The 15,392-nt window shown below is 39.2% G+C and overlaps 1 protein-coding gene and 1 long non-coding RNA gene across 8 annotated transcripts in view; both read right to left on the minus strand.

Annotated features, from left to right (window-relative positions):
* Positions 1–15,392, minus strand: part of ARNT (aryl hydrocarbon receptor nuclear translocator) — a 74,972-nt gene that overhangs the window by 16,876 nt on the left and 42,704 nt on the right. For all 7 annotated transcript variants that reach the window (XR_014144144.1, XR_014144143.1, XM_081815916.1 and 4 more), the window contains 6 exons: positions 14,163–14,376; positions 10,250–10,463; positions 7,931–8,033; positions 6,392–6,457; positions 5,899–5,984; positions 4,310–4,380 (listed from right to left, as the gene is read on the minus strand). Coding sequence is in view for 5 of the 7 variants with exons in the window: in XM_081815916.1 (XP_081672042.1) it covers positions 4,310–4,380; positions 5,899–5,984; positions 6,392–6,457; positions 7,931–8,033; positions 10,250–10,463; positions 14,163–14,376 (754 nt within the window). In the remaining 2 variants the exon portion in view is untranslated. The remainder of the gene's footprint in view (positions 1–4,309; positions 4,381–5,898; positions 5,985–6,391; positions 6,458–7,930; positions 8,034–10,249; positions 10,464–14,162; positions 14,377–15,392) is intronic.
* LOC145720887 (uncharacterized) lies at positions 10,649–14,150 on the minus strand. Its single transcript, XR_014144147.1, has 2 exons — positions 12,941–14,150; positions 10,649–12,728 (listed from the first exon to the last, which is right to left on the minus strand). It is a non-coding gene; the product is annotated as an uncharacterized LOC145720887 (long non-coding RNA).

The following is a 15,392-nucleotide window of genomic DNA, read 5'->3' on the forward strand; positions in this document are numbered from 1 at the left end:
CCAAAACTCATCTACTTTCATTTAGCTAGGCTGTGTTCATTACTGAGATTGCAAAATTAGTCCCCAGTAGCCAAGAAATTTATCTAATTTTATGAGAAGAATAAAAATAATTCCACTTTTCTAGTCATGTAATGATAAAATGAAAAGATCTCTCTTCTCCTGGGATGCCTGGGTGGCTCAGTCGGTTAAGCATCTGCCTTCAGCTCAGGTCATGAACCTAGAGTCCTGGGATCGAGCCCCGCATCGGGCTCCTTGCTCGGTGGAGAGCCTGCTTCTTCCTCTGCCTGCTGCTCCCCCTGCTTGTGCTCTGACAAATAAATAAAATCTTAAAAAAAAAAAAAAGATCTCTCTTCTCCTGTATAGAAGCAGGAGAAATTAGTTAGAATTAGAAAATTCAGCACTGTGAAGTTCACAGTATGAAAGATAAGGGGGAAAGATCTCCCTCCCTCTCTCATCCTTTTCAGCTTCTGCTATCCAAAAGAGAAGCAAACTATGAATGCCATGTTCTTCCCAAAATCTGGAGTTTCACAATATTCATTTATATTTAGAGAGTAAAAGAAAAATAACATGAATAAGTTCTGAAGGAAAGTTCTTCTCATTGAAAAGGGATGATATGGGACTTCCAGGGAAGATGGAAGATGGTGGAGTAGGAGGACCCTAAGCTGACCTCATCCCATAGATACAACTAGGTAACAGCCACATCAGTGTAAATAATCCATAAAAGGACCCAAAGACTGGCAGAACAAACTCTCCCCAGCTAAATGTAGAGAAGAGGCCACACTGAAGAGAGTAGGAAGAGTAGAGATGCAGTCAGGAGCTAAAGGGATCCACTAAAAGGACCCGTGGACTGTCCGCAGGAGGGAAGGACTCCGTGGGCACAGAGAAGGGAGCGAAACGGACTCTCACACCAGGGAGCCCCATGGGGAAGACAAATTCCAGTAACATCTGGCTTTGAAACCAGAGGGGCCGAATTTCAAGAATTCTTACCAATAGCAGGGATTAAAATCTGGAACACTAAAGATTAGCAGGCTCATGGGAAAGCTGGGAGGGCAAGAGGAAACTAAGTCCCCACCCTTAAAGAGAGAGCACAACAAACAGCCCCATGGAGATACAGCATAGAAGCAGCACTCTGAAAAACACCTGGGGTATACAGGAGGGAGATTTGTTTACTAATTTCAGAGCATGTGCTGGAGGGGCAGGGATCACTGGAAGAATTCTCCAGTACTGAAGGAGCTGGCTAGTGTCATTTCCCTCCCCTGCCAGCACCCCCTTGGCACAAACACATGGACACCTGCAGGAACCAGTGTGATACCAACACTCACTACTTTACTTGCTAACAGAATGTCCCACCCATGCATACACCTGTGGGCACACCCCCTCCAGCCAGGCTGCAACTCCACGTCTCCTTCCATAGCAGACCCCTGCAAACATTGCTAACACCATGACCCCACCCCTGCATTCTCCTACAGTTCAGTGCTACTATATCTGGAAAATGCCTGGTCTGACTCAACTTAAGCCCATGGTAGCCCAAGACTGGTCCACTAACAATACAAAGACCAAACACTGCCCACAATAGACAAAGAGAACCACTGCAAATGACTGGACTAAAGGCAAAAGGTGCTCAGCCACAACAGCAGGGCACATGCCACACATATAGGAGACACCCCTGAAGCACCAGATTCTGGTGAAGAGGGGATGTTGCACTGCAGGCCACTACTTTCAAGAGCAGGAGATGTACCTGAATTTCCTAACACAAAGAAACAAAGAGTTAGACAAAATGAGGACACAGAGGAATATGTTCCAAATGAAACAACAGGACAAATCAAAGCAAGAGACCTAAACAGAACAGAGAGAAGTAATATGCCCGATGGAGATTTTAAAGTACAGTGGACTTGTGTCCACCTCAGTGAGACACTTAACCAAGACAGGAAAACATAAAAGAACCAATCAGAGATGAAAAGCTCATTAACTAAAATTAAAAATACACTAGATGGAATCGTAGACTAGAGGAAGCAGAAGAACAGATCAGCAAGCTGGAGGACAGAATAATGGGAAGCAATCAAGCCTGCTTGAGAGTGAGGGAGGGAAGGAAAAATATAAAAATGAAAACAGACTTAGGGAACTCAGTGACACCAGAAAGCATAAGAACATTCACATTATAGGGATCCCAGAAGAAGAGAGAAGAAGGGGGGGGGCAGAAAATTTATTTGAATAAATGATAGCTGACAACTTCCCAAATCTGGGGAAGGAAATAGAAATCCAGATCCAGAAGGCGCAGAGAGTCCCCAACAAAATCAACCTAGGGAGGTCCACACCAAGACATACAGTAACTAAACTGGTAAAAAGTAGAGATAAAAAGAGAATTTTAAAAGCAGAAAGAAAAAAGAAATAGTTACATACAAGGGAAAACCATAAGGTAATCAGTAGATTTTTCAGAAGAAACTTTGCAGGGCAGAGGGAATAGCATGATATATTCAAAGTGCTAAAAGAGAAAAACCTGCAGCCAAGCATGCTCTATCCAGCAAGCCTATTATTCACAACAGAAGGACAGATAAAGTTTACCAGACAAGCAAGAGTTACAGAAATTCATGACCACTAAACCAGCCCTCTAAGAAATGTTATAGGGCACTCTTTGAAACCAAAAGTAGGAGTAAGAAAAGTAGGAAACATAAAACCAGTAAAATTAAGTATGTTTATAAAAATCAGTCAAGGTATTCACAAAATAAAAGGGTGTAAAGTATGACACCAATATACCTAAAACTTGGAGGGGAGAGGAATAAAGAATGAGTTCAAACATAAGTAACCATCAACTTAATATAAACTGCTATATGCAAAAGGTGTTATACACAAACCTAATGATAACCACAAATTAAACCAGTAATAGGTACGCAAAAAATAAAGAGAAAGGTGGGGCACCTGGGTGGCTCAGTCGGTTAAGCACCTGCCTTCAGCTCAGGTCAGGATCCCAGGGTCCTGGGATCAAGTCCCACATCAGGCTCCCTGCTCAGCAGGGGAGTCTGCTTCTCCCTCCACTCTGCCCCTGCTCATATTCTCTCTCTTGCTCACGATCTCAAAAAAATAAATAAAATACTAAAAAAAAAAAAAAAAAAAAAACAGAAACTAAAAAAACACAAGAAACAAGTGTTGGCCAGGGTGTGGAGAAAAAGGAACTCTCATCCACTGTTGGTGGGAATGCAAACTGATGCAGCCACTGCAGAAACAGTATGGAAGTTCCTCAAAAAATTAAAAAGAGACCTACCATATGATCCAGTAATGCCACTACTGGGTATTTACCAGAAGAAAAAAACAAAAACGCTAATTCAAAAAGATACATACACTGTTTACTGCAGCATTATTTACGACAGTCAAATTATGGAAGCAGCCCAAGTGTCCATCAAGATGAATGGATAAAGATGTGTGTGTGTGTATATATATATATACACACACACAATGGAATATTACTCAGAGAATATTTAAGAAATATAAGAAAGAAACACAAGAAGGAATAAAATCTTGCCATTTGCAACATGGATGGATCTGGAGAGTATAATTCTAAGTGAAAGAAGTCAGTCAGAGAAAGATAAATACCATTTCACATATATGTGGACTTCAAGAAACAAAACAAAGATAAAAAAGACAAACACAAAAACCAGACTCTTAACTACACAGAACAAACTGATAGTTACTAGAGGGGAGGTGGGTCTGGGGATAGGTGAAATAGGCGAAGGGGATTGAGTACATTTTTTCCTTTGCAAGTTTTTATTTGAATTCCAGTTAGTTAACATACAGTATATTAGTTTCAGGTGCTGAATTTATTGACACCTGGTGCTCATCACAAGTGCCCTCCTTAATACCCATCACCTATTTAACTCATCCTCCCACCCAAGAGTACACTTATGATGAGCACTGAATAAGGTATACCCGTGTTGAATCAATGGGCACCTGGATGGCTCAGTTGGTTAAGCGTCTCTTGATTTCAGCTCAGGTCATCATCTAGGGTCATGAGATCAAGCCCCGAATTGGGTTCCATGCTGGGTGTACAGTATGCTTAAGATTCTCTCTCTCCCTCTACCCATCCCCCCCACCTCTTTTCCTCTCTTAAAAAAAAAAAAAAAAGAATTGCTAAATCACTACACTGGACACCTCATATAACTAGTATGCTATTAAATCAATATGACATCATATGTTAACTACACTGGAATTTAAATTTAAAAAAGTAAATGTACAAAGAAGACTAAAAAAAAGAAAGGAAAAAGGAAAGAAAAGAAAACAGATAATACAGATGTGGAAAATTCATACTTGCCTGCAGTCTGCCAATGGCCACTAGGCAAAATTTGCTCCCCTGGCCAGCCTCTGGATCATCATCTGGAAGGGAGACACCTTCAGGAAGGTGAAGTTAAAAGGTTTAAGAGGGATCTCAAACTCAATTACCTTCAATTCAAATCGAAAAAGATTTAAAATACATGTAGGTACGAAGAGACTAGTTTTAAAACAATAGAGTGCTAAATAAGAATAAACAACTGCACAGAATTTACCATATATGCCAGATACTGTTTTAAGCATTTTTACATATATTAATTCATATGTTTTACCCATATTAATTGTAATAAACTACAGAGTACAAGTCCCGCTCAAAGTATTCTAAAAAACTATGACGGTCAAACCAAACATATGAAGACAGTCATTTATTCTATGACTATACCATAGGCAGAGAACAGAGGTCTTGCCCAACTTGTGGTTTTAAAATAAGCAAACAACCAAAAATGAAATTAAACCAACATCAATAGTTACTTATGTCCTTTGGAAAGAGAGAAGCCAAAGTTTCAATGTTTTATGTGGAAAAGGGAAGAAGGTTGCATTTTCTCTCTAGTCTTTGCATATATATCGTCTTTTTACCAAGAAAAATATTATTTGAGAGCAATATAGAAGTATAAAAGACCATATATGGCATATGTAGGGTTTATTCAGTATATAAACTAAAAAGCTCAAATGTCACTACACTTAGAATTTTTCTGAATTACACTTAACTACCATTTATTGAGTGCATACTATATGCCAGGCACTGGGCTAAGTGCTTTTCTTACATTAACTCTAATCCTCAAAATAATTCTACATGGGGTATATTATCTCCAAATTATAGATGAGAACACTGAGGGGTTCTTTTTATAAAGGTCAAGTGTCTTACCCTAAGTTATACCATTAGTAAGTAACAATGCCAGAATCAAACCCAGGTTTTTCCGAATACAAAGTTTAATCTCTTCTCCAAATATATCACCTTGTCTCCCTTTTCTCTTAGTTTCCCTCTCCCTACAATCCCACTTCCCAATTACACCCATCCAGCAGGGAAGTAATAAAGTTGCTAAGATCTGGAAATTCTGACAAACCAGTTTAAAAGGCTGATCCTCTGCACCCCAACCATCCTTCTCACATTTTCTGTTTGACTTCAAGTTCTAGTAAAGCTAATGTGCTCACATCTTGATTTAAAGCCTTTAAAGAGAATATCCCACTTATAAGTTACTACAATTAAGTCATTTCCTTCTTCTTCCTCAAAGTCATGCTCCTACTAAAAAGCTTTCCCAAATTAACTGCACTCAATGCCAAATGTTTCTTTGCACACAAATACTTAGAAAATAGGTATTCAGTATATATTATTATGAATCTGCATGTTCAAAAATTGCATTCTGTGACACAGCCAACACTGAATCATTTTCAAGTCTGAGTAATCCATCTCCCTAACTGGACTATAAAGGAGGGGCAAGAGCCTGCTTTTTCTTTCCTATTTTCTTATAGTTGATACCATGGTACATTTCACATACCAGGTACATGACAAATGTTAGCTAACTTTCTCAGACTCTGTGACAAACCTGCTGCACCATGGGAGAAATAAAACTTTCCTACCTGCTGGGGGCCAGGCCTTGATGTAGCCTGTGCAGTGGACGACCACAAAGTGAGGTTCCCCATCCTTCACAGAGCCAAGTCCATTCCTAGAAGAAGTACATGTGTGAGGAGAAAACCCTACCCAGTAACATTTAAAAGGCAATGCTGGCTTAGTACCTTTAACTTTAAGCTCTTGGATGTTTAGAAAACTGGTCACTTTTTGACCTCTCCCACCCAAAAGTGACCACCATATTTCTGACCCTTGCCAAAGTAAAGAAACAGAAAGGTACTGCAGCAGGAAGAAAGTTGGTAAAGTGGTAGGGCAACTTCTTTAAACAAGATGAGCAAAAGAAGCTGTAAAAGTTCAGGAAAACATTGCCAAGAAAAAGTAACTGGGAAGTGAAGGATGAAGGTGAGGGCTGCTGAAGGAGTACTACATTAAAATAGCTGAAAAAGTGATGATCTTTACAGGTACTTGGCCATCCCTTTGGTTTTTCATTGTTTAGGATCTCACCGGCATCTGTTCCTCACAAAGCTCAATCTATTCATGGAGACTGGGTCCACCGAACTATTACCACACCTGTTTCAAAGAACGGAGAGATTAAAAGCAATTAAGCTGTGCTATTAAAGAACTTTCCATCCATTAACAGCCAGCAAAAAGGGCTCTGGATACAACTAGACACAGAAGGATAAGGAAGTCAGGCTTGATATTTCTGAAACTTGTAACTGCCCAGAATTTGAAGTTCAAAATGTTCCACATACTCTTCAAATACTATATATACTGACCTCTATATTGGGGTCAGTATACTTTTTGTGTAAAGGACCAGATGCTAAATATTTCAGCTTTTGTGGGTCATACAATCTGTTGCAACTAGCCATCAGAGCATGAAAACAGCCATAGACAATACATAAAAACAAATGCACATGGCTATGTTCCTATGAGGCTTTATGTACAAATAAAGAGTTGTGTTTTGCAGACTCCGGTTCTATACCACAACCCAATCTATTTGCCACATTTCTTTATTATTTATCTTGCTATTGCCGTGTACATAGGCCGTGTCCACATATTGGGACATTCTCTCCCACCCTATCTACCTTATCTCATTTCTTTAAAATAATGGATAAAACTTTACCTAGAGTTTCATATGTGCCAGGCATTATTCCAAGCATCTTTACACATATTTATTATCTCATGCTTATAACAACTTTATGAGGTTAATAATAATTCCCAATATTAGATGAAATCACAACACAAAATAGTCATGTAATCTGCTCAAGGTCTCAGAAGATAATAAGCGGCAAACCTAGCAGTCTAGGTTCAGAAGTTACTCTAAACCAGTAAGCAATATAATACTCAATTCTGTAACTCTCTCAGGATACCTTTCTTAATATCCTACTCATCATTTCTAATAAGCATCCTCTCAGTACAATGTAGGCAATTTCCACTGTACAACCTGAACTTATTTTGTGACTTTAAGAGGTATCTTTTCTACCTATGTAGAATGTACCACCATACTTTCTTCAGAATACTAAAAAAGTATAATTTATAATTATAAACACTAAATACTAACCAAAAGATATAAGAAAGTATCAATACTCTATGAAAAAAAGAAAAATGAAGATATGGTCTAGTGCATGGATGTTGTCATGTGATGTACTGGGAAAATACTATAGATTTTGGAATCCAACTACTCTGGATTAAAATCAAATCCTATACCAGACATTATCTATGTAATCCTGGGGAGTTAATTTTGAGTCTTTTTTTTTTTTTTTTTTAAACAGAATAGTAACCATGAATTCAACCCCAAAGAACAGATGTGGGAAATGAGATGACAACAATAAGTCTCTTATCATAGTATCTGGCATAGGAGGAATTCATTAAATTTTAGTTCCCTTATCAAACATTTTATTGTTATAATCCATATGAGTCTTGAGAGTGAAATTTAATCCAACTAGAGCTCAGATTTAAAAGTTTAACTGACCTAACCAGAAATCAAAGCCCCTGCTCTTAATTTTTCTTATGTCAAATCACAGTCCTCAGCCTGACTCTCACCTCATACGGCAAATAAATGATCTCCTTGAGCCCATACACATTCTCATGGAAGACTGCTGACCTTCTTTTTTCACTGTTCCAGTCTTCAGATCAAGGATACGCCCTGAAAAATGATGTGAAAAACAGTCTGGTATGTTTTCTTGTATGTGGTGAAGAGGGACAGGAGAGACACTGGAGGCAAAGATAAATAAGTATCCTATTGATGCCCTCCCATCTCCTTGTTTATAAAAGAATAGGCCAAGTAGGGGATGGATTTTTTTCAAGTCCAAAATACCTCAACCCCCATCAATGAATGTTATTCTTAAATTCAAAGGCAGCCTGGAGAAAACCTTGTGCAAGGAAGGAAGGTGGGAGTGGAAAGTAGTGTTGGCAAGCAAGAGGCTAGGCTATATTCTTGGGTCTCATTTTTGTACACATACACATGCACGTGTGTGCACACATGCACACTGAGGGAAAGTCATTGTTTAAAAACAAATAATTTGGGGCGCCTGGATGGCTCAAGTCAGCTGAGCATCTGCCTTTGGCCAGGTCACAATCTCAGGGTCCCGGGATCAAGCCCGACATTGCGCTCTCCGCTCAGTGGGGAGTCTGCTTCTCCCTCTCACTCTTCCTCTGTGTTCTTTCTCTCTCAAATAAATAAACAAAATCTTTAAAAAATTAAAATAAAATAAAAACTAAAAAACAAAACAAATAATTTTATATGCTATAGTAACACAATATCTATCTCCAGCCAAAATTGTTCTTCCCTTTATTATATAGAAATGAATGGCAAGAGCGCCTGGGTGGCTCAGCTGGTTGTGTCTGCCTTCAGCTCAGATCATGATCCCAGGGTCCCAGGATCGAGTCCCACAACAGGCTCCCTGCTCAGTGGACAGCCTGCTTCTCCCTCCCTCTGCTGCTCCCCCTGCTTGTGTGCTCTCTGTCAAAGAAATAAATAAAATCTTTTAAAAAAAAAAAAAGAAAGAAATGAATGGCAACTTTTGGAAAAAAGAACTAGAAACATGAAATCCATAAAGACCTAAAAGAAGGGAAAACTAAAACACAATTAATAAAACAAAATCTTGCCATTTGAAAAACGACATGGATGGAACTAGACGGTATTATGCTAAGCGAAATAAGTCAATCAGAGAAAGACAATTATCATATGATCTCACTGATATGTGGAATTTAAGAAACACAACAGGATCAGAGGTGAAGAGAGGAAAAAATAAGACAAAATCAGAGAGGGAGATAAACCATAAGAGACTCTTAATCATAGGAAACAAACTGAGGGTTGCTGGAGGGGAGGGGAGTGGGGGGATGCAGTAACTGGGTGATAGACATTAAGAAGGGCAGTGATATAATGAGCACTGGGTATTATATAGGACTGATGAATCATTGACCTCTACCTCTGAAACCAATAATACATTATACGTTAATTAGCTGAATTTAAATAAATAAAAATAAATAAAACTATAATGGACTTCCTTGTATTTTATTACCAGTTTTTTTAAAAGATTCTATTTATTTATTTATTTAATGAGAGAGAGGGGGAGAACACATGTGTACATGTGTGTGCATGAGCACAGGGAAGGGCAGAGGGAGGAGAGAGAGAATCTCAAGTAGACTCCAGCTCAGTGTGGAGCCTGACACGGGGCTTGATCCCAAGACTCTGAGATCACAATGGGAGTCAAAATCAAGAGTTGGGACACTCAACCAACTAAGCCACCCAGGCCCCCCTTAATTACCAGTTTTGATCTGCTTTCACTTTAAATTTTTTTCCAGAGTTGCTTAAGAAGCAGATGTGTTTCCTATAGCCAAACTCTGCAAAAGGACTGAACAGCATTAAAATAGGGTGAAGAAAAAAATAAGACAAAAAATAGTACAGATACAAAAAACAACAGTAAAAACTTTTATACTGATAACCACTCCTCTTTAAAATAAAAATCTATTAAATAGAACCCAGTATATAAAGCCAAAAATATGCACAAACAGGTAGAAAAAAATACCAGGTAATTACCCATACAAATGAGACAGAAACATGGATAACTTAATTCTTTTAGAATGGAAAAAAAAAGTTCATTGTAGATTTGGTTTTTACTGTTTTATTTACAGTAATTAACTTTTATATGTGCACTGGCACTCAAGAAACATTTTCTAACGATAAGCTACAAATTGTATTATCTGCGTGTGGATAGAAAAAAAATGATTATATTCATTATGGGAGAAAATTCTAGATTTGACAGATTCAATGAACAAACTGAAGAGCTAAAACACCTCTTCTGTTTCAGGAAAAAAAGAAAGGGCTTCCCATTCATTTTCCATGCACATAATTCGTACCTGTCAGGGCATTTTCTGAGGTGGAAAGCTGCTCACGAAGTTTGTCCACGTCATCTGGATGCACCTGATCATAGAGTGTGCTACCAAACCATTCAGACTGTGGCTGGTTCAAAACTGGGGTCACTGAGTCAGAGACATAAACCACCCGGCCTGTCTCACATGAGACAATAAACAGAAAGCCATCAGCTGCCTCCAAGATCAAATGTTTGAGTTCCTGCCCAAAAAAGAGAAATAAAAGTTAATACTGAACTCTTAAAAGCCAAGAATTATTCATGGAAAGAAGTAACACATTTCAGGCCTTATGCACCTTTCCCTAAGCAATTGCTGGCTTCTGCCTGATCCACAGCCCCAGCTTTGCACTCCAAATGTAACTGCTTTCACAATAGCTAAATTTTCTAACAATCTCTCTGTCACTATTCACCTCCTCCTCCTTATCTCAGGACTCAAGATGGGGAATAAAAAGGTTTCCCACTAACAAAAATTTAGTCCTTGATCTCACCCCCTCTGGTCTCTTTTTAGGATCTTGCTCTATAAATACTCCCATTTTCACTCTCTTTCCCCTCAGATCTATAAACATGATCAAGTTTTCTCAATTCTATACAAATCTTTCCTCAATTTTGCCCAACTCATCTCTTTTTCAGTGCCGAGTTTATATTAAGAGTAATGTTATATTCACTGGTTTTATTCTCTTACCTTTCACTTATTTCTCAATCCCACTACAACTGTCACTCTAAACCATTCATATTGTTTGCAGCAGGTTAACAATGTTCTCCTGATGCCAATTCAAGTCCCCTTTCCTGGGTCTTTATCATGTTACTCAATCTCTCCAGAATCTGGTAATGTTATCCACGTCATCCTTTTAAGTTTTATTTTCCTCTAGCTTCTACTACACCCTCTTCCAACTTTTGCTGCCTTTCTAAATGTGCCTTCTCTGCTTCAGGCACCCTTCCCTTTGTTCAAGTCTTTTTTTTTTTTTTTTAAAGATTTTTTATTTATTTATTTGACAGAGACAGAGACAGCGAGAGTGGGAACACAAGCAGGGGGAGTGGGAGAGGGAGAAGCAGGCTTCCCGCCGAGCAGGGAGCCCGACGTGGGGCTCAATCCCAGGACTCTGGGATCATGAACTGAGCAGAAGGCAGCTGCTTAACGACTGAGCCACCCAGGCGGCCCCTGTTCAAGTCTTAAGTATAGATATTTCCAAGGTTCTATCTTAAGTTCTCTTCTCTATTTATACCATACTCTCTCCCTGAGAAATTATATCCACTCCTCCCTGCCATGAAATGATGCCCAAGTCTGTATCTCTAGACTCGTCTAAACTTTTTTCTTTAGCTTTAAGCAGACCTAAATTCCAACCGTTAAAACATTTGCAATTTAGATATTCTACCAGCAACTCAATTTCAACATCTCAAAACCGGTCATATTTTCCCCTCCAAAGAACAATCCTCTGTGCTCTTCTAGCATTTCCTTTCTTATTAACAGTATCACCTTCCTCTCAGGATACAAGACTTAAAATCTAATTACTCTCTCTCCTGCTCCAGTGGTAACTGTTTTATTAATTCTATTTCCAATAACTACATCATTGTCCTAGTTATCTTATGCCAAGTCTCAAATCCAGCCTTAAAATACTCTGTATCAACTAATACAATTTTTTTTGGGAGAGAGACGGGGAGAGGCAAAAAGAAGGGAGAATCCCAAGTAGGCTCCACGCCCAGTGCAGAGCCAACTCGGGGCTCGATCTCATGACTCTGAGACCATGACCTGAGCCAAAATCAAGAGTCGGACACTTAAACTGATTGAGCCACCCAGGCACCCCACTGACTGACACATTTTTGATGGCTCCCTACTGCCTAAATATTAATATCTAAATTCTGTAACGTAACACCTAAATACTCCATGATAAGGTCCCAGCCTACCTCCCTATTATCTCCCAAGGCTTGCTAAACTATTTCATTTGCCTTGAATAATCCAATCATTCTCACTAGGCATTTGCTCAAGTTATTCACAGTATTTATGACACAAATCCCTTACCTTTCCTTTTCCATGTTTATATTTCTACAGGACTTTAATACTGCACCTCTATGATAGAACTAATTGTGTGTTTATATTGTGATTTACTTATTTACATGTCTCTTTCCACTAGTGATTATCTCTTATCTCTGTTCTTCTCATAGCACAAAGCACCTGGTTAGCCCACAAAAGGTGCATAAACTGGAGTCTGTTCAATCAGTATCTCTATGTGTATTGTTAGACTATTTCAAAGTACATATATCTAAAATCCATGCTATATGTGTTTTCATATAGACACTCTTATTTGGAAAATCATTCTTATTACTTTCTTCCAAACCACATTCCTTCCTTCTAATCCTCTGAATAAAAGAGTGACATTATAGGTCAATTTTTTCTTCCTTATGTTTCCTGTATCTTCCAAAATTTTCTGCAATAACCATGTATTACTTTTAATAATCAAAAGAGAACATGCCTTTTTTTTTTTTTAGATTTTATTTATTTATTTGAGACAGAGAATGAGAGAGAGAGAGAGAGCACATGAGAGGGGGGAGGGTCAGAGGGAGAAGCAGGCTCCCTGCCGAGCAGAGAGCCCGATGCGGGACTCGATCCAGGGACTCCAGGATCATGACCTGAGCCGAAGGCAGTCGCTTAACCAACTGAGCCACCCAGGCGCCCAGAACATGCCTTTCTTACTCTTAGAAGTCTTTGCTAACCATCCCCACTCAAACCTGGTCATTCTATTCACTTTAGCCATCCCTCCATTATATATTTATCTAGTCCCATATAAAGTATTAATAAGTTTTAAAGAAAGATTATTTCTCGGGGTGCCTGGGTGGCTCAGTCAGTTGTGTCCGACTCTTGGTTTTGGCTCAGGTTACGATCTCATGGGTCGGGAGATCTAGCCCCACACTGGGCTCCATGCTCAATGGGGAGTTGCTTGAGATTCTCTCCTTCTCCTCCTGCTCCTCCCCCTGCTCATATTCGGTCTCTCTCTCATAAACAAACAAACAAATAAATAAATAAATAAAATCATTTTTAAAAGATATTTCTTCTCTGTATGCATTTTCCTCTCATTTTTCACTATGTGTGTATCCAGCCGCTCAAAAATTCATATTCAGACTCACTTCCACTCACTGACATATTCATACTCAGATTAAGTTCCTGAGAGGCTAGAAATGTTTTTGCCTTCCCTATTTTTCTCATTACATGTAACAGAGCACATCTCTAAGGAACGATGACTGCCTTGTTAGACTCCTTTTATCACTAAAACTGAAAGCTGCTTCAGGAATAAGAAACAGTTTTCTTCCATCTTCTATAACCCTAAAGCCAAGGAAGAGAACAGGTTCCATGGGCACAGTCATCTCTTCTTCCTACAATTCTACTCTTGTTTCACCTTATAGACTATATTCATGAGTGAAGTTTAAAATACATATAAGCTTGGGGCACCTGGGTGGCTCAGTTGGTTAAGTGTCTGCCTTCAGCTCAGGTCATGATCCCAGGGTCCTGGAATTGAGCCCTGCGCTGGGGGGGCGGGGTGTCCCCTGCTCAGCGGGGAGTCTGCTCCTCCCCCACCGCCGCTTGTGTGCACATGCTCTCTCAAAATAAATACAATCTTTAAAAAAATAAATAAAATACCTAATAAGCTTGTTAAATAATTTACATAAGTCTTCTGTACTTCTCACTGTTCCAATGCTAATGAATATAATAGCCAGGAATTGAAACTACTTTCCCATGGTATGAATTTTTCCTTAACCCAGCTGAATTCTTGTACTTTAAGCAATCTACAGACTCAGCTTGGCTCTGACTCTCAATATAAGGCACTAGTTAGAATTATGGTCATCTACCCCGAAAAGATCAAAATTTTCAACAGATTCTAGACTATCTCAGATTTATACATCCCAGAGACCTGATCAGTGAGGAACGAAGGCTTGTAGGTGCCATCAGTGGATGTATTCCCAGTTCCTCTCAAGGACTTCATGTGAGACACTGCCATGCGTAAGATGGTTAGCTTGTCTGGTTTTCGAGCCAGGGCACTACAGGTGGGCACCATGTCTGACAGTTCTGTGATGTAGGCTGTCATCTTGTTCCGTCGCCGCCGTTCAATTTCACTATGATTTTCCCTGCATGGAGAGAGGAGAAGCCCCACCCAGGTGGTCACATCTGGCCATTTGGGAGGTGGGAAGAGTGATATAAATAGGGAGTGAGCTGCTGAAGAAATGTAGCTTTTAGATTTAGGAGTATTTAAGTCTCGGAAGATAGAGTCAAGTTTGCCAACCTTCTCATGCAGAACAAGCATGGAATAGAAACCAACAAGGCAGACAGAGAATAAGCAGATACCAGCAATTCTCCCTATCTCCTGGAAACTTCACTTCCTATGTAAATTACCACTCCCCCAAACAAAACCAAACCAAACAAAAAATGTTTCAAAAAGTGATAGTCTTAAAAGATGTTGATTTTATTCATGTTATTTCCTGAGACAAATAATCTTGGTTTGGCTGACTCCATGTTTCCTAATTCAACTTTTTAAGGCTGAAAATAAAATGACCAGTTTTTTCCAACACAAGTATATTGCCCAACAGCTGATAAAAGAATTGACAGTATAGACTCCTTTGGTCTATAAAATGTTGCCTGTTCTAAGCTTCTCTCTTACTCTTAACACTAGAAGGCAGAACTGGAAGATTTTGAAGTTTTCTTTGTCTCACTAATGCACAAAGTCCTACCTTCTCTATCTGGGTGTGGTGCCAGTGTACTGAGCTCAAGAGATTTTAGGGTAACTCTATGGTCAAATAATCTTCAACAAAGCAGGAAAAAATATGCAATGGAAAAAAGACAGTCTCTTCAATAAATGGTCATGGGAAAATTGGACAGCCACGTGCAGAAGAATGAAACTCGACCATTCTCTAACACCATACATAAAGATAAACTCAAAATGGATGAAAGACCTCAATGTGAGACAGGAATCCATCAAAATCCTAGAGGAGAACATAGGCAGTAACCTCTTTGACATCGGCGACAGCAACTTCTTTCAAGATACATCTCCAAAGGCTAGTGAAACAAAAGCAAAAATGAACTTTTGGGACTTCATCAAGATAAAAAGCTTCTGCACAGCAAAGGAAACAGTCAACAAAACAAAGAG

Source organism: Leptonychotes weddellii, chromosome 4, assembly GCF_054177405.1.
Source record: "Leptonychotes weddellii isolate Sample4059 chromosome 4, ASM5417740v2, whole genome shotgun sequence".
Classification (NCBI taxonomy): Eukaryota; Metazoa; Chordata; class Mammalia; order Carnivora; family Phocidae; genus Leptonychotes; species Leptonychotes weddellii.